The sequence below is a fragment of the Antedon mediterranea genome, chromosome 10 (genome assembly GCF_964355755.1).
Source record: "Antedon mediterranea chromosome 10, ecAntMedi1.1, whole genome shotgun sequence".
Classification (NCBI taxonomy): Eukaryota; Metazoa; Echinodermata; class Crinoidea; order Comatulida; family Antedonidae; genus Antedon; species Antedon mediterranea.
This window is the reverse complement of record NC_092679.1, coordinates 2,538,519-2,557,897: the sequence shown is the minus strand read 5'-3', so window position 1 is coordinate 2,557,897 and position 19,379 is coordinate 2,538,519. Positions and strand designations below refer to the sequence as shown.

The 19,379-nt window shown below is 30.3% G+C and overlaps 1 protein-coding gene across 5 annotated transcripts in view; it reads left to right on the top strand.

Moving 5' to 3' along the window:
• The window catches only part of LOC140061176 (homeobox protein Meis1-like), an 82,059-nt gene that overhangs the window by 21,052 nt on the left and 41,628 nt on the right, over positions 1 to 19,379 (top strand). For 4 of the 5 annotated variants that reach the window (XM_072107661.1, XM_072107660.1, XM_072107662.1 and 1 more), the window contains exon 7: positions 14,027 to 14,110. The exons of the other annotated variant lie outside the window; for it this stretch is intronic. In XM_072107661.1, the coding sequence (XP_071963762.1) occupies positions 14,027 to 14,110 (84 nt within the window). The remainder of the gene's footprint in view (positions 1 to 14,026; positions 14,111 to 19,379) is intronic. 5 annotated transcript variants of the gene reach the window in all.

The following is a 19,379-nucleotide window of genomic DNA, read 5'->3' as shown; positions in this document are numbered from 1 at the left end:
TGATATTAGTGGCATAATGGTTGTCATGTAGTAGTTCAAATATAATAATTGTTTAAAAGTATGATTGACGCTGGTTTGGATAGATAATCGTATTATAGTTTTTAACAATGTTATAGGTGAGACAACAGCTCAGGTTATAGTACAGTCAACTCTCCCAATACCGGACACCTTGAGCTAGCCAAATATGTCTGGTTTTCTGGAAAGTCTGGTATTCTGAATTTGTTTGTAATGGTAGAAAGAAATTTGGGATCTTTTGGGCCTGAAGAAAAGTCTGGTTTTGGGAGATTTTCCTGTTTTCTGAATGTGTTTTTAATGGTAAAAAGAAATTTTGAACCCTTTGGACCTAAAAAAAAAGTCTGGTTTTGGTGGAGTTTTTCTGGTTTTCAGGGAGTCTGCTGTTGGGAGAGTGCAATAGTATTTGATTAAGTTATTTCATCACCAAATGTGGTACAGTTGTGTTCTTAAAATCTGATTAATTTATCAAAGTTCACTAATTTAGACGACTCCAGAATCTATTAAAACCTGGGTGGGTTACTTTACAAAGCTTTTGTTCCCCTGATGAGCACTCCATAGGCAGGAAAACAACTCGCCAAGGCCACGCCTATTAGCAACACCCTTGGCCAAGCCCAACAGGAGGGCACTTGTGCTCCTCCAATAAGGTGAGAAAGGCCTATATAAAATGGGTATTAATCAGCCTGAGGCGACAATATAAATGAATAATCATGTGGAAAGTCTTATCTCTTTTTCAGGTTTGTTGTTTTCAGTGGGTTTTCAGCAAAGGCCATGCATTATGCAATGAATCCTTAGGCATTATTAGGTGAACTATTTATTTATTTATTTTTTATAACTTTCTTCTAGGTTGCATGATCTGTCTTAATCTAGTTTAAACCGCTCTAGTTCTAGATTGTTAGGCCTGATGGCTTAGCCCTCGGTGATCATTTATTTGAACATGCCAGTCCTGAATTGAGGCCAAGAACGCTAAAAAGCGATAATTATTTGGCAAAAAGTCCAAGTAACAACATAAAAAAAAAAATTTTTTTTTAGTCATAGATAAGCAAAATAGTGCTGAATTGCTATTCTCTGTTGTGAATTTGTTTATCTGCTTGCTTAATTTGTTCAATATACACAGATAAATACTAAACACAGATTAATAACAAACAATAATAATAATGATAATAAATACACAATAAATAAGTATGTATAACAGTGTGTATCACTTTTACTTACCTTTAGTATATAACTAATAAAAGGCAAATAAATACTTTATGTAAAATTTGAATTAATTTCTTGCAAGAAAAAAAACTTAGTTCATTGACTCGTGTATTTTTAAAGTTATTTCAATTTTTGATTTTGGAAGTGATAGTTTGTTTTTGGGAACCACTTGTTGTTTTGTCACCATGGGTATCACTTTAAGCAAGAACCTCATCTTACACTAACCAGCTATTAAAATGATATTAATACCAGTATCTTTACCAAAGTTTGTTTTATTTATTTTTCCTATTTTAGTTTTGATATTGTGAGATTTTTTCCATAGCATGTCATGTAAACACTTTTATAAAGAAAATCATATCTGCAGGCCAGACCGTTAAACAGTGCGTCCCTAGGAGATGGGCTCCATTTTAAAATTAATATCAGAAGTGGGCGGCGTCCTGGTGAGCGGAGCGCTTGCTATGTCACGTAGCTTGGTAATAATATATACACACTTTCAATGGAATCCGTAAAACCCATGTTCTTGACATTTAACTTTTTTAAATTGTTATTCATAGTAAAACATACATTTGAATTGGTACAGCACATAGAATATATTTTTAAAGTATAAACGCCCATATTTGGATACACATACATACATTAAATTAAGCTAATATAATTTGATAACTTGAATTATGATTGATTTAGAAAATGCAAAATAATTTAATTTGTTTACATGAATGATGTTTAATCTTTATTTTTATTGTAATAATCAACATATTTAATGACCACGCTTATGTTACTGTTAATAAATTAAAGTTGATACTTGCATTTAGAAATTGCAAAATAATTTAATTTTTTTATAGTTAATGATGTTTATTCAAATTGACCACATTTTGTTACCGTAGGTTATTTAAATAAATTAAGTTGATACAAATGCAAAGTAATTTAATTTTTTACAATAAATTATCGATGTTTTAAGCTTTACTTAATAATATCAAGTCAACAGACCATCAATAGTATATATTCACCTTGGAACAATGATGTATTTAAAATTGATTATGTCTAAAGTAAAAATATTTATAATACAACATTCATATTAAGTATAGAATCGATCTCAATTTAAAAATAACCCCTGAGGTGTTTTTTTTTATGATTTCATGATTTCAGTATTAGAAATTCTTTGAATCGATCGTACAGCAACAATTCTACATCAATTAGCCGCAGATTGAAAGCGTATTTGCGTGTGCGGGAATTCATTACTGCCACCATTCGTCATCACTTTTTTATTTCGTTTAACATTGACATTATATTTAAATTCTTATTGATTTATAAAGGAGGAAAATATGATTAAATTGATACCAAATATAGAGAGTTGTCTACCATATGATATTTGTAATGGTAAATATCATTTTTCTATGTTTGTATATGTACGGTAGTATATTTTGTATGCGATACATAACCCATTTTTGCTTAAAGCTCTGTCTATGTTATCAAACTAGTTTGACCAAATAAGTGCAATGTGCCCACATATGGTAGTGATATGCCAAAATATGGTAGTGATATGACATCAACACGGTCATGAGCATCACATTTTTTTGTCACATAAAGGTTGATAGTGTAGACAAGTTTTTATAGTAGTAGACTCAAAATGTTTATGATTGTAAAGAAGGAATTTATACATTTTTTTAAAAACTTTGTGACATTTGTAAAAAAAAATAGGTTGATATGATAAAGTGTGTGATGGAATTTAATATACAGTAGGATTATGCTGATTTTAATGTATTGTTTCAGAATGTGCTCTAATATTATAGGGGACAGACAGACAGGCAGACTGCACTGCTGTCTTGTTGTTTGTTGGACTGTTTATTAAGTAGACCAGACAGGTGGCAAATGAACAAAATAATTAGACTTATTAGATAGATCCCAAGTATGTTGGCTGTTAATTAAGTAATTATCACCACTGTTATAATACTAAAGAGTAAAGCTTCTATTTAGTATGGTATCATCATCAAAGATAAGCATATATGCTTATTTTCTCGGGCTGGGTCAGCACTTACATTATCTATCAATATTATTGAATTATATTGATTTAATTGTCTGGTTTTTAGTGGTACAGATTAAAGCAATATTGTACATTGTACTGTAAAGTTTAAAGAGGCAATCTTTACATTTGAATATATGTTTGTCCTATTGTTAAGTTGTCTATATTGAACACCATGCTGTCATGTTTTGGCTGTCAATAGCTGCTATGAGGTTTTATTGAGTATAGGTTTGTGTACTTGATTTCAGGAGTATGATGATCATGACATGATCTGTTTGCTGTCAGCAGTAGGTATACTAAACATCTATGACTTCTCTTTGAATAGCCACATTGATTACGTCAGTATAAACACTGGTGCGACACAATAGTATTACTTTGTCAGTAATCCTCTCCCAATAATAGTTAATCCAAAGCAGGGCCCTAATGTTCAGTAAGGAAGCCTTAATAGTAAGGGATACTATTATTACTACGGATGTCTTTGTTCTCTCTAAAGTTAAGTCTATAATCATGCCTATGCTAATTACCTAATATGCTACATAGGCTGTCTGGACTTGTTGTCTCTGGGTGAACGAGGTGGCCAGACAATGCACTATTTACCTAATATCAGAGTTGAGTGTTTCAATTAATTCTAGTCCTGGTTAAACCATGCTAATGCTAGTTAAAACCTACTTCGTAGGCCTGGATCTCATTAATGGTGGAGTCAGGCCTGGTTGTTCATGTCGGGCTGCAGCAGGGTAAACTCCTGCTGCACCCACTGGGTGTACACTCTCCCATGCAACCTTCTCATAAGGTATGTAAGGGTGTAGCTAGGCTTCCAAAGTGATTGACACAAGCCATGCTGTGCCCTGTAGTAAATCTAAAGACACATTGATTCAAATACAGCATTTCATTTTAATAACCAACATTAATATACTTGACACTCTGAGATTCAGTACCCGGAGGTGATAATTTCGTTGTCAACTTTATAAACAAACAAGAGTTATGGCGCTATACGGTCGTTCTTCTCAGATGCTACCAAGGGTACAGTAATTTCATTCTTATCGAATGTGCCTTTTTAATATATGTTAGGGATAGTGCATATAAGGAGAGCTGTATCTACAGAAATTTGCATATATTTTAGAGAGAAAACGTAGTATTTAATATAAGACTAGATTATATAGGTGTCTTATTAGGTCTTGCCATCTTTAGGTACATGTTTATATTGTATATATATATATATATACAGTAGTAGAGTGAATATTTAAGATTCTATTAAGTATTATTTTTCTTACTTGACCATTTTTATTTGAAGGAAAAACATTGGTCAATATTGTCAGTACTTATTTTTCTTTTTCTGTTATATTAAAAATCAATTTATTATACCATATGACTGTTATGAGTTAGGTTCTTCAGATTTTTCCTTTTATATTTATCATCTTAATGTGTAGTGAATATGATCGAAGTTGCATTGTTGTCTCAAAGTTCCTATACCTGACTAAAAACGCCTATTGCTATGTATACTGGCTTTTCTAGTATGTTTTCTAATTTATAACTGAAGTTAATACTTTCTTTTAATGATAATTTTTCTTGACATTGTAAATAACGATGATGGATTCTTTCGTTTTACATTCTTTGAGCCAGGTTTTTTGTCTTGACAGGTTTAGATAGATTTGTGTACCCCCAGAAGGAGATGTCTTTTTTTTTCTCTAGTGCTAAATTAGTACAAATCTGAAGCCTGCAAGCTACATGCATGTTTTCCAGATTACCACAGATTATTTCCAACTCCTGTCTCCTAAGTAAACTTAGATTTATCGTTGTCTATATCGCTAAGCATTAAGTAGAGACTTAAAAGCAAACTTGTTTTATTCTTGCTAATTCTTTCTGATTAGTTTATGTTTCGGTTAATTTTTAGGGAAAAAGTTACAAATTAAAAGAATTAAACTGCATGTATTCTTAGTATATAATAATGCATGTTCTCGTCAGATTTGAAGTGATATGTTTTAAATTATTTCTGCTATGTTTAAATTTATTATTATATTTATTCCTGTCGTGAAATCTTTTAAAACCTTTCTCTAAACATTAAATTTAACAGCATTAAGTTGTGGATTCGGGTTTAATCTTCAACATGAATACTTTTAAATGTTCTATTAAAATGCAGTAAATTTCAAACACAAAATGTTTTTACTGATTTAAATTCGATTATTTTTATTATTAATTTTTTTTACATTTTTTTATTTTGCTAATTTTTTTTATTGAAATTTATTACAACCAACACAGATAAAATAAATATTCACAATAATTTTTCAAATTTCTTAATTTAAATTGTATTTTATTTAAATGATACAATTTTTTTACATTATGGTAATACATAGCCATAACAACAGTGAATGATATTAAATATATTGTATATAACAAATTTGAATGCATTTTATTGCCTAAGATACAGTATTCCATCGTCTCACCTCATAACATTTTATTTGTCTTTCAACAAATACATATATATATCTTATAATAATATTTATCTCCAAACAACAGAAGCGTTATTTTTAATAAATAAAACATTTTTGTTAGAAGATTCAACTACAGTAGGAATCAATAATCACATTTTAAGCGACAAAAATACAGCTATTGTTATAATAACTGTATAGATAAATCACTACATTCTTTTGTTTAGGAAAAAAAATTATATTTTTTTAACCATCAGCATCTATTAAGATTGCATTGTAGTGTATTGATATGCGCGTTACTTAAAATCAAAATAAAGAATTAGCCGAGACGATTTGGCGTGTTTAGTTGCTGGCTTTTATTACGAGTCGAGATGCTAGAAAATTGTATTTGAATTCATGACTGTGTTGCAGCAAGTTCAAAGCCTTACTAATGGGTTGAAAATGATTGATGGTTTTCAATAGACTTAAAATGCTCATTAAGCCAAGCAATGTAAGGAGACATTACAATTTCTCCTGTTCATAGTTGTTGAATATTACAAAATTCTTCATCAAATTCTCTCCAAACATAATTTGTATGTTAAATTATTTGCGGTCGATTCCTCCGTGTGGAGACTTTTTTCTCATGCTATGATTACGTTTTAGATTATCATTTTTATTTCGTTAGTGCTAAGGTTTTCTAATCTTCTTTTCTTCTGACTGATGATAATTCGCTGCGGAACCTGAGGGAGTATTCTTTTGAATATTCTCCCGTTTTTAATACATTCTTAACTTCGCATGTTGATTTTTTTAAGGTTATATTTTCAAGGTCATCTTTTCATTTGAGTTATTCGCATTAAAAATCTGATGTTTCCATGGTTACTGTTTATGAATGTAAAAGAGTATATTAATATTTAATAAAGTGATGATTTTAAGTGAACTTGTATTCATTTTAGTGTGAAATTAATAAAAGCTTACGTCTGATAATATTTGACTGCTATTTACATGTGTGAGTAATAATATCACTGTATTTTTGGCCTTGACTAAGTGATAGGTAATTACACTATGCTATTTTCAGGTTTCAATAGCCATGCAGTTCACCATTATCTAATGTTTTGTCCAAAATACTACCTCTAATAAATTTGGATAATAAATGATTAATTTGATCTATAAATAATTAAAATAGTCATTTAGTTTATTCTTATCAAATGCAGATTTAAGTGAAAAACAATTCTATTTTTGTTTTTCCAGAAAGTATTTGTTTATTACAATTGATTGAGAATAGTCTATGAACGGTCGGAATATAAATATGGATACAACATTTATGACAAACAAATGTGCCCATATATGGACATGATGATGTCATATCACTACCATATTTGGGCACATCACTACCATATTTGGGCACAGTACATCACATTTTTTTTGTCAAACTAATTTGATATTGTACAGAGAGCTTTAGACCAATGGTGACTTCATGGTAGGGAATCATATGTAGCAACTTCTTACCACAGAATGCTCTCATTGTACACATAGATTGTTAAATATCTCTTTACCGAGGTAATATCATTGAGTTCATAAATGTCCATTTTAGTGGTCAAACACTGTAGCTGGTCAGTAAACTAGGAACAGTTTATTAAGAGAGATTATTACCAATCTGATTAAGTAACGCTTTTTAAACTCTCTCATCCTCTTCTTTTTAATTGCGTCAATCAATCTTGATCGTCATCGTAGTCTTTTTCTGAAAAACGTTAGCAAAGCTTTACACTGCACTTGTTTTGTAAAATAAATCATCATGATATCGAGAGAGATATCAAGGTGTCATTCATGCTATAATATACTCGCAAGTTGAAGGCCACGCCGCTCCATCGCTAAATCATTTACTCATCTTATCGATATACTTGCTAAATTAACTTGAAGTAAATATCGCCGAAATGAGAGAATGAACGTTGTTGATTTACCTCTCCTGGGAATCGGGGAAGAATTAATTATACAACTACCTCCAGGTCAAAGAAGATAAAGTTTTATCAAGATTTGTAATTTTCAATGGTTTTAGAAAATTCAACATGATATCAGAAAAGTATGATAATTGAACAGTGTTCTTTGTAGCTTTTAAAAATAAATTAAATATACATTAAAATTAAATAAATAAAAAGAATAAAGCAAATTGAAAGTTTAAACAAAATATTTATTGTTACTGTGTAAGATCAGCTCATTTTAAGGCTTTTTAATTTTAAGGCTTTTTAATTTTAAGGCTTTTTATTTTTAAGTTTTCATATTTTGAAGCTGCACTTGTTTGGATGATTAAAGACATTCTTGAATAAATTGATTTGTTTAAAAAAATGTTTGATGTTCTAGTGAACGTAAAGCCCCATAGCAGGCAAAAAACTGTGTTACAAGGGTGTAATTATATCAAATTCCATCGTTCATTACCTTTGTGTGAATGGGACTTAAATGACTTTGAAGAATAGTAAGTTGTTCATGAGAGTGTATTTTGAGATGTAACTTTTGACAAGCAAAAACCTCTCCATTACATCTAACTAGATTTTGTAAGCTAGTCTGTGAATAAGAATTGTCAGTAATTGGCAAGTGAATAGAGTCCTTGAAAGAGTCCCTGATGCACTATCTGAAGGCGAAGATATTAAATGTATAATTAAGAAAGGATATGCGAAAAAAAAATCATTACATTTAAGTATGCGATTAAAAATACTTACATAGCATTTGTTGATTATATAAGTGTACTTTGGCATCATTGCTGATAAAGATGTAATTTATGTCGAAATATTCAATTCGATCGCGATGAAGTGTGTATTGTGTACTATGGAGGTATACCTCCATGTGTGTACTAACTTTAGATTGTACTTATGTGGTTAAGTAGTGGAATTAAGCATTAGACATATCATACTTATCTAGTCTTGATTACATTACAGGTTTAAGTTAATTTTTAAAAATCATATACGCAATTACTTCAAACAGTTTAGTGATTTACACAATGCTATTGCTAGATTTAAATTTGTTTTTTCTACATATTATATACAAATGATATTTCTAAAAAAAAAAGTACATTTTGCTTTATATTTTTAAAATTTAAAAAGATTAAAAACTAGTTATAAATAATCTAAAGTTAAAATATTTATCTTAATTACTTTGACAGAGATGAGATAGAATGAATTCTCAACTAGTTGGATTTATACTTTAAATTAAATGGACTCGTCTTCTTTTTTTTATGACACTTGTAGATAAGATGCAATAAAAATCTTCAAGAATGCATTTGAAAGAAAAAAATATCATCTAAGCTGAACCTGACAAGAAGTTAACAAATAGATTTATTTAAACCACTTGAATCGCCAGGAAAATTACAATCTCTTTCATGCACAAGTTTTAAATATAAATCTTTAGAACAAATTTCCAATAACTACACAAGTTGTATCCTGAATGTTAGCTAGTTGTGAAATTTCTCAATTGGAAAGCAATTCCTATTTATTTTAGTAGATAAATTTTGCTCTCTCTGTCCAAAATTTTAATCTTCTTAGTTGATGGAATATCTCTAGAAAAGAGCAGTTCTCCAACGTGAAACAGTTTATCTTTTTTTTTGCTAAAGTTGTTTCAGTTGACGCAACAACTCCCTGGAAATATTAGTAAATGTATGATAATATAACAATCGCTTTGTAAACATAAAATACATTTGACAGGATAAGTTTATAAAGTGATTATACTGACAAACATGATAAACTGTGTGCCATGTAGGAAACAATACGATGAAAATAAATCATTTTAGTTAACAGCATTGATCATACTAATATATATAAAAAAAATATTATAATATAATGGATGTGTATGAGTTGATTTAATACCTGTGTTGTACGAGAAGCCCAATCCATTTTCAATTTGTCAGATTTTAAGCTTTCATCTAGAAGATGTTTGCAATGATAATGTCTCCATTTATAAATGAGATATTAATACATGACATTATTAATAGGTTTCTAATGCTTGGCATACATATGTTTTTTATAACATACATAAGTCTACACTATTATACGGTGTATGCAATGCTTAAAATGCAAATATTATTATATTCATTCGTTGTTCTAGGCAATGCTATTTCTTTTTGAAGTAACTAAAAGCTAGGCTTAGTGCAAAACGTTTAATCTCTTTGAAGTATGACAGATTCAAAAACTTTAATGTATGTTTGAATATTGTATGTGGGACTATAACCCATATACAATTGTATGTAAATGTAATAACAATAAAATGAAATAGGAATGAATATTATATAGTCATAGTAATACTGTAGCAATAAGAACCATACTTTCTTTTAGAATAACATACAGAATCAAATTAATAACTTAGTATATAACAAAAAATATTAGTATTTTTTATATAACAAAGAGATTATTCTTGTCACAAAAAGTTAGTTTACAGATGTGATCAATTAATAAAATATATAACTATTACAAATTTTAGATGTTCTACTTGGAATTAATTGGGTCATCCTGAACCTATTGTCTTTTCTGTATTTCTGTTTATTATAGATTTGAAATATAAACAATCAAACAAACAAACAATAGGCAAAGTTTGTTGGTACTTTATTTGTGGTATCAATACATCAGTACATTTCATTGATTATTTGTCATTAAATATATAAATAAAAGTTTGAACAACTATTCGTTACGGAATCTCTGTGATTTAATGTTGTTGAAAATGATTTTATATAAAATATATAAATTGTCATTAGGTTTAGTAGTAGTATGGTGTCTTGTTACGTGTTAGGAATGTGCATAGCATTTATATCACCTTCAATCAATCAGGCAGAGCCTAATGCTAAAGGTGGTATCTACTGTTGATACTAAGGATACAAAACTCATTAAATGTAATCCACTATGCTACTCCAGAAGCCCACCAGATCATCCTCACTTCTACATCATCTTCCAGGCTGGTTCACATTAAAAAAATGTCCAGGTATTTTAAATCAACGAATACCATTAAAATGTTATATTATTATACAAGATCATTGTGTAAGATTGAATGTAATTAAAAATGGTTTATTTCAAAATTAGGTAAAATTGTTGTGTGATAAATAAGGGATCTACTGCAGTAACTGAAGTAACTCCATTTTTTTAAACAATTTAATATTTTGTTTCAATGTAGAAGTTTATGAGGTAGTCATTGTATTATAATAGTGTATAAAAGGCTTGATATATAATTAAATAAACTAATCAAAGAGCAAACAATATTTAGTTACTGCAGTTACTGCAGTAGACCTATTTTGAAGTGCTTGCTACCGTAGTTGATTAATGGACCTTTCAGTTTGTGTCTGTAGTAAGCCGCCAGTTGTATACTTGTGAAGTTATGTACTCTATTAACTTGAATACTAAACTTTAGTCTGCAAGTGGCTGAATTTGATTTGTTCATTTTTATACTAAATACAACATTCTGTCCAACTCGATTATCATTATAATTCAGTTTTCATTTACGGATTAATTATTAATAATAAACTTATTATAAATAACTATTATATATTTTTATTAGTTGACAGTTTTTTTCTTTTAAACCATAAAGTTTTGTTGACGTTTGTAAAAGTGATTTTTGACGGAATGTCCAGTTACGTTCTATTTGCTGACGAGTGTCGTATTGTACCGCAAACATTGTTTGTTCTTTTCCAGGCATTGAACAATAAATCTACTGTAGTCTGTACATTTAATGCTGTTGCCCATAGAATCAACCTTTTCCAGTTCCTTGCTCATTTATTGGAATGTCGATGGCATCCATCCCCCCTGAATGTTAACCCTTAGCCTAGTGACTTTAAGCTGAAGTAGCCTGGACTATGAATGCGTTTCTCAGCCTAGAACAAATACACAAACCTGTTCAGAAGCATTTCAGACTGCCTAGCTTAGGTGAACTCTTCGCAGAGCTGGGTCAATTAAGCAATCATTTTTAGTTTTACTCTACAAATTCATGTCTTAAATTTCTTAAGGAAGTGTTGCTAGTATATTCTACTGGCCTGTAGACTTGTTTTCTTTTTCTCCTGCAAAAGGAAAGAATTATAATTTTTTTCCTCTGATAACTCAATAAAAATAATTTAATTAATTCGGTTTTTATACTATTTTTAGCTTTTTTTGATAACTTATTTTGAAACGTCAATAACTCAATATAATAGTGTTTTTGAAGAGGACTATATCATTATGTAATTTCTATCTCCACATTACAATTATATTAATTTGATACAATATATTCAATGATCGCTTCAGGTCTGTTTCTGATGCATAGCGCCGAATAAACCATTTATTTCAAAATTGATTAAAAATATACCGAATCGATTGGGCGTTTTAAACTGTTATTTTCAGGCTGCAATTTCACCGGTTGCTGAAAATTTATCCTGTTTCTACTCTCAAGAAATTAATGTTTATTTTATTCAAACGGTTTTTAACCAGTAATTTTTTTGCAGTGCCATGACCTTCTGGTTATATATTTTTGGTGCACATTATACTGTTTCAGAAACTTGCTGTAAAATGTGTACCGGTATTCCTTGTAAACTAATGAATATACCACTTTCCCTTTCCATTATAAAGATACAGTAAATCCAACCAATGGACAATAATCCTGTCTTTTGATGGCTCTATTTAAAGTCTAAAGCGTTTTAAATTTATGTTTCATGGCAGTCATGTTTTGTGTGTGTCATCCTTTGCGCTCTTCTTTACCCTTCACTGTAGTAATAATAAATTCTAATCAGTAACCCCTTCCTTTCACTGACCATTTGGAAATTTTTGATTACTCGATGACTCACGACTCTACCCTGAATGGGATCAGTATACTTTGCACTTTTCGATGTGCCTATCGCTTCCTGGGACTTCGTTATTTTATTAGCGAAGAAATTGGCTAGGGATTGGTCGTTAAAGACGTCGATTTTTAAACCAAGTTTTTTTTTATCAAAAGCTAACATATCTGTAGATAAAAATGAATAAAAATGGAGAGATTTACTTTATCAAAACATCAAGGGGACAAATATTAATCAGAGTTTTGTATTTTTATCTTTATTAATATTATAAATTATAAAGATTCATGTTTTTTGCCTGTTTTTAAACCCTGTGTCTTTTTACTATCAAACTTTATGTGACAAACAAATGTGATGTGCCCAAATATGGACACGATGATTACTACCATATTTGGACACATCACTACCATATTTGGGCACAGTTTTTTTTGTCAAACAAGTTTGATAGTGTACAGTAGACAAGACGAGCTTTATAGCTTTTCGAGCTTAAATCTAATTTTTGGAAAGGAAAATTGTATTATAGAGATATGATGAGATAGACTTATCCAAAAATTAAGCAGCTGTAGAGAACATGTGGTTTACCTGAAGAGAAATGATACTAAACATATGTTAGCAAGAATAATAGTTGTAAATATGATAAATCTGTTAGTAATAAACATGTTATTAGATTAAATAAATATTGATTATAAGGCAGTCATATTATTAATATTGTGTAGAAAATTGTACATCTATTTACTCACTATTAAAAACATTAGGTTAGATAATAACTACTTAATTTTAAATGATATGTTAATAACTTATTACAAAAAAATTATAATTAAATTATGTAGAAAATTGTATCAATATTAAATAAATTATAACTAAATCTTAATATGTTATAATAAAAATGTATTTAAAAGTCCAGTTTTGAATTAAATTAAATTTTGTTTCTGCAAAATTATTTGCAATTTTTTTTTAGACCAGCTATAGTTTTTCCAATATTTTAATATTTAAGATTTTTTATTTTAATGTTAAGCAATGCATGGTTTGATGTGATTTAACTCATTTGCATAAATTACATAATTCATGCCATTGTCACCATCTATCATACAGCGTTTACTAATAATTGTTATGTTTAAATGTAATGTAAATAATGTTCGCTATGCAACGATACTGAATAAGCCAATAGGCTTTTAGGCCTACCTGAGCCCTATATTTGAATTCAGTTGTATATTTCAACCGTTGATAACAATTATGTTTGTTTCAAATGTGTTTAAATTTTTATTTCTGGGCACTTTTTTATGCTACATACATTATCATATCATAAATCATGTGTCGTTGTGTGTGGGTGGGTCAAAATAAATTAAAATATCGGTCTATTTGAGGTCTTCCATAATTCATCAACACACCCTAACAAGCCTTTTTATGTACTTACTTATAATATCTTTACCATTGCCATTCACCTATACCATTATATCACCTATTCTATGCTTTCTGTAGCCATCCCCCCCCCCCCCCCCCATCCCAGCCTCTCTCGCTATTCCTTGTTGATATTTAAAACTTTTTTATTTGCTGTGTGTGTGTGAGATTCTTTTGTTTTTCTTATGGAAAAGTTATTTTGGCCATTTGTTTGAATGATAGGCATATGAATCAGCATTTAAAAAAGAACAGTCACCAGGCAGTGATGGCCTTTCCCATCATGGAGTTTGCCTTACTGAACCTAAGGTAAGAATGTGCTATTATAATGTACTATTATGCAATTACTATAGTGGTTGTTATTTACAGCGAGTGAGTGGCCAAGCGGTTAAGACATTGAAACCGTAATATCTACTGTAGCCTAAAATCAGCAAAGCCTCACTCGCTCCATGGCAGCCTCACTCGCTCCATGGCAGCCTCACTCGCTCCATGGCAGCCTCACTCGCTCCATGGCAGCCTCACTCGCTCCATGGCAGCCTCACTCGCTCCATGGCAGCCTCACTCGCTCCATGGCAGCCTCACTCGCTCCATGGCAGCCTCACTCGCTTTATGGTTATGGTTGTAGAATGAGTCTTCTCGGATAAAGACTATAAACTGTAAGTCTAGTGTAACACATCTAGCTCGTGTGCTCTTTAAAGAACCTAGTACATCTTTTGAAACAAGTAGGGGGTTACCCTGGTGTACTAGTATACACACAGCCACTGTCGCACACCGACTGATATCATAACTCATCATGAAAGGCCACTTAATTGTCAGTATACACTGTTTAGGGTCACCCTTTATAAATAAAATTGAATAAAATATTTTTTAAATAAATTAAAGTACAATACATTTAATCAAAATAGGGTCTGCTGGATCTGAATAGTATTTTTCATGCTAAACATGTTTATAAATTTATATAACATTTTTTCTATAAAAACCATTACATTTTAGAATGGTAAGTTTAATTTTTAGTTTAAATAAATAATTTAAATAATTAGTAACATGTTTAATTGATATTTATTAAGCAAAAGTTATTCAATAATAACAAAAATATATAACAGGGGAAAAAAGATATAGTAGAGGTCGTTTAACCCCATGGACTCTGGTTGTTCATCATTTACTTTATCATTTAACTCAAATGGTTGCACACGATCACCGATCCACCAGATTAGAAATCATTTACGGTTAGTTAATATTGTACAAGCTGCTGTGTATTCTGAAAGCTAAACTTAAAATTCAATTTCTTCACCTCGTGATGGCTATGACCCAGTTCACGCACATCATAAGTAGGTTTTCAGTACCTGGGGAGTGGCGCTATTGTACGGGTTGATAGAAGCTGCAATGGACCGTATACCACAGCTCGGCTTCATCTAATTAAATGAATGCGATGATGCACGCAATATTCCAGCTAATCAAGGGTCTTTACTTACAGCACACTGCACACGATCAAAGACTTGTCGTACGAAACGTTGCTCCATTAACTAAACGACGTCCTCATACTATTCACCATGATTACCTCTGATTCCCCTGAACAATCTGATACAGAAATAGTTTAATAATGCAAACATCAAATTCCTTTTGTGCGAAATCAAATGGTACATACTATAACAAATCATAGGCATTTGGCTTTAACATGTTTAGCATTTGAATTCAGTTAGCTGATATCGTAAACGGAATAAATTAAAGCGCTTCGCTGCTGCTATGTCTAGCACAGATGGCTGGCGTAATTCATACAGCTAGATTAGGAGCTAGCCTTTAAGCAAAACTGTTAAGTGATATAATATTATTCTATCTAAACAACGATTCAGATGTTTAACAAATATTCTTTGCCGAAAGTTATTTAGAAAAGAAAAAAATTATTTTTGAAAAATACTATATTTTTAATAACTTTAATAAGTAGATTATGATTAATTAAATGTTCTGATATAGTATTGTTTTTTTATGTTAAATTAGCTTAATATTTATAAATTTTAACAAATATCAATTTGATTTTATTATTATTATTCACTTTATTTATTTATTTGATCAACAAACCATAATATAAATATTAACTCATTGCAACAACAATTAAGTATTTATAATAATAAATTATTTATTAAAGATCAAATATTTAAACAAATTTGAATAAATAAATGAATAAGTAATGTTTTTAAATGTTTAATATATCATAAAAGCAGAATCTTGCTTTATCTAGGCCTGTATGTAGGCCTGTATGTACAGAGATGTTTACATTTACATGTACTACATAATATTAATGAATGCACACTACATACATGTCTTAATGCTGTGTGCTAATTGGTGCATTACAGCATAGTATCATCTGGTAGTAAAACCACTGAACCATGGAGGATCCTGGTTCAAATCCCATGTTTGGTTATGGCAGAAAAAAATAAATTTGTTGTTTATAATTATATTTAAAATGATAGGATATTGAACCTATTTGAATGTACTGTAGGCTTCATAATATATTGTGAAAATTGCTTGTACAGTATACTGACTTAATAATATACATTTGGCACTATATTAACAGTGTCATCTTTTGGATGAGATGTTAAGCAGTTGATCCTAAAAAGTACAAGCTTCATTAATAAACAATGTTGTCATGTAGGGGGAGTTATATTCGCCATGAACAGGTTGTTTGGATGGAGATGATTTATATTCTCCTAGATATATCTGCAATCCCACAGTAGTCCATCAGAAATTTGTATCATAATTGTGTAAAGCTCTGTCTACACTATCAAACTATCTGACAACAACATTTAAGTATATCACATTTTCTTATCAAACTAGCTTGTTAATTTGCCAGTTGTGGTAAATTTGTTTTGCTCCAATTTTCCTCTACTATAGTTTGTTATAAACAAATCTTAACACTGTACTGTAGTGTAGATCACAGAAATGTTTTTTTAGTAACATTTGAATCTGTCCACTCCAGTACAGTGTGTTGTTGTTTAAAGTGTTGATATCTTTCTATTATTTGTTTCAAGGGTGGTATGTAGATCTGGCAGCTGTAATATGTTGACTGATTTCTTAAGATGACTCAATTTTTAATCATGTGACCTTACTACATTTTTTTCAAGACAATAAAATATTTTGAAGAGAAAGGTGTAGACAACATGATAGATACTTTAAAAAAATGCTATGAAAGAGGAAATTATTATGAGTGCAATAAACCAATAATGCCCATACATATTCCTTTACAATGGATTGTTGGTAGTGGAGCATTACTACTCCAGTATAAGGAATAGTTTTAAGTGTTTTGAATTTGTCAAGTTTTATGACTCAAACATGTTTGTTGATAACTGGAGTTTAGTCACTCAGTCATGGAAACTCCCACTCATATTAATTTGATGTGCTTTTAGCCATAGTAGTAAATTTCTAAATAAACTCTTTTACTATTAAATAATGGTAGATTATATTTTTAGATAGACTGCTACCTCATATCATCATTAATTATTATGGAGTATTATTGTGGGTAAAAGATGTTGATGCAAGACTTTGAAATGAGATCTTAAACCGTATGATATTCAACCGCACAGCTTCTATCAAAGCTTGTACTGTATGTAATTATATGAGAAACATTACAATAAATTGGAAGGTATTGATGTAATTGTAAATAGGTTTTGTGGAATGTTTTGGGAGTCACTGAGCGTTCAAACAACGTAGACGGTAATAACACAAAAGTCCCCGCACCGCATAACGAGGTACAATTAATGCAAATCGCAATCAGTTGGGAGTCATGAATTTATATGTTTAAAAAAACCGAAATGTTGTGTTATCACCGCGCACAAACGATGTATATTACCATCGTTATTGCAGTAATTCCAAAGGAGCGTACGGTATGAAATTTTGATGAGCGTAAAAGTATTATATTTCGGCTTATAAATTACGCATACTGTGACATGTATGAGTATGGCTCCGAGATACAATGTTTCTAAATATATTGATTTATTGTTGCTCATTACTACAAATTGATTGGATGTCAATGATGCAGGACAATAATACATTTGGGGTTTGTACAGATATATGCGGATTAATTTTGAAATTACTCTAAGACATTTGTCGCGGTGTTAACATGAGTAACGGTGGCACGCGGTTTCCTCGGCTGAGCGTGCGATAATCTTTGTGCTTAGTAATCGGTGGTCAATTTTATGGGTGCTTTAGTTTAACAAATTTATTTATAATACTGATGCCGGATATTAGCCTTAAGGATGATGATTAATTAATGATTGGAGAATATAAAGCAATGATACTAGGATTAAATATATATTGTTACTGTAGTATACAATTTACAATTCATTACTTTAAAAAGAAATTATATATATTTGGCCATTCTTGTTTATTAATTCAAACGTATTAAGTTTGCATTAATAGAGAATGATAGATTTATATTTATTTAATCAAATTTTACTTTTCAATTTTCATATGTTTAGCTGTGTGTATTGAAATCCTTTGTCTTATGGTAATGAGGCCATGCACAAACTAAACTGTGTTTCTACTATTCACAGAAAATATCTATAAAAGATTTACCTATTGATTAAAATGTTAATATGATATTATCAATGTTGTCAATGTCATTGATATTATCAATATCATCATTATAAATTTTGTCATAATTATTATCAATGTTATATTATCATTAATAATGATTATCAATATTGTCATCTTACATCTAATATTAATAGTATTATCAACATAATCAACAGCATATCATTATTATTATCAAAGACATCATCATCATTCTTTTTATGAATATATTTTTGAATATATGTTTTTGAAATTTATTTTGTACTATATAACTGTATTAAAAAACATTGCTATTGTAAACCTCAAAGTTCATATTAAATGTCATTGGCTTTTTGAAAGTCATTGAGATAAGTTTAAAAGCCTCCTTTAAAAATCCTTGTTATTGTAAATATAGGCATTAATGCTATGTTCATATGTAAAGCAGATTATCCTCTACATGCATTCCCATACACGACTTATCCGTAGAAGCTTGGCGACTTCCTTTAATAGATATCGCTACGTACGAGAACATTTTTCATTATTAGAAATGTATTGTAGTTGTCTCCCTCAAGTGACAGGATAGTACCAGACTCTTCCCTTTCTCATCATACATTAAAACCAATATTAATGATAATCGCAATCTGTGTTTTCTAAAAGGCTTTTTATGTCGCATTTGGCTAGCTTTGGTTGTAAATTTTCAGTGTCATCTACAATCTAGGTTTGCAATCAACTCCCTTCAATATTTTTTCTATCGTACGCAGATTGAAAATATAGGTAGAGAGGGAGGTTATTTTCCGCTGTAAAAATTACAGTCAGATTTTAATGTTTGTAATCCATGTACGATACACAGTCGTTATTTGAAATTACATCGATTAGTCGTTGAATTCTGTTAAGGCTGTAGATTTCGTTCGACGGTATTACAATGCGATTAGCATGCAACGGGAAATTAGGATAATGACTTGATAATTTGGCCGTCTTTAAGTTCAAATTTTAATCATTTCAGAATTAAGCCTCTTGTTGTTGTTTTAGAGGA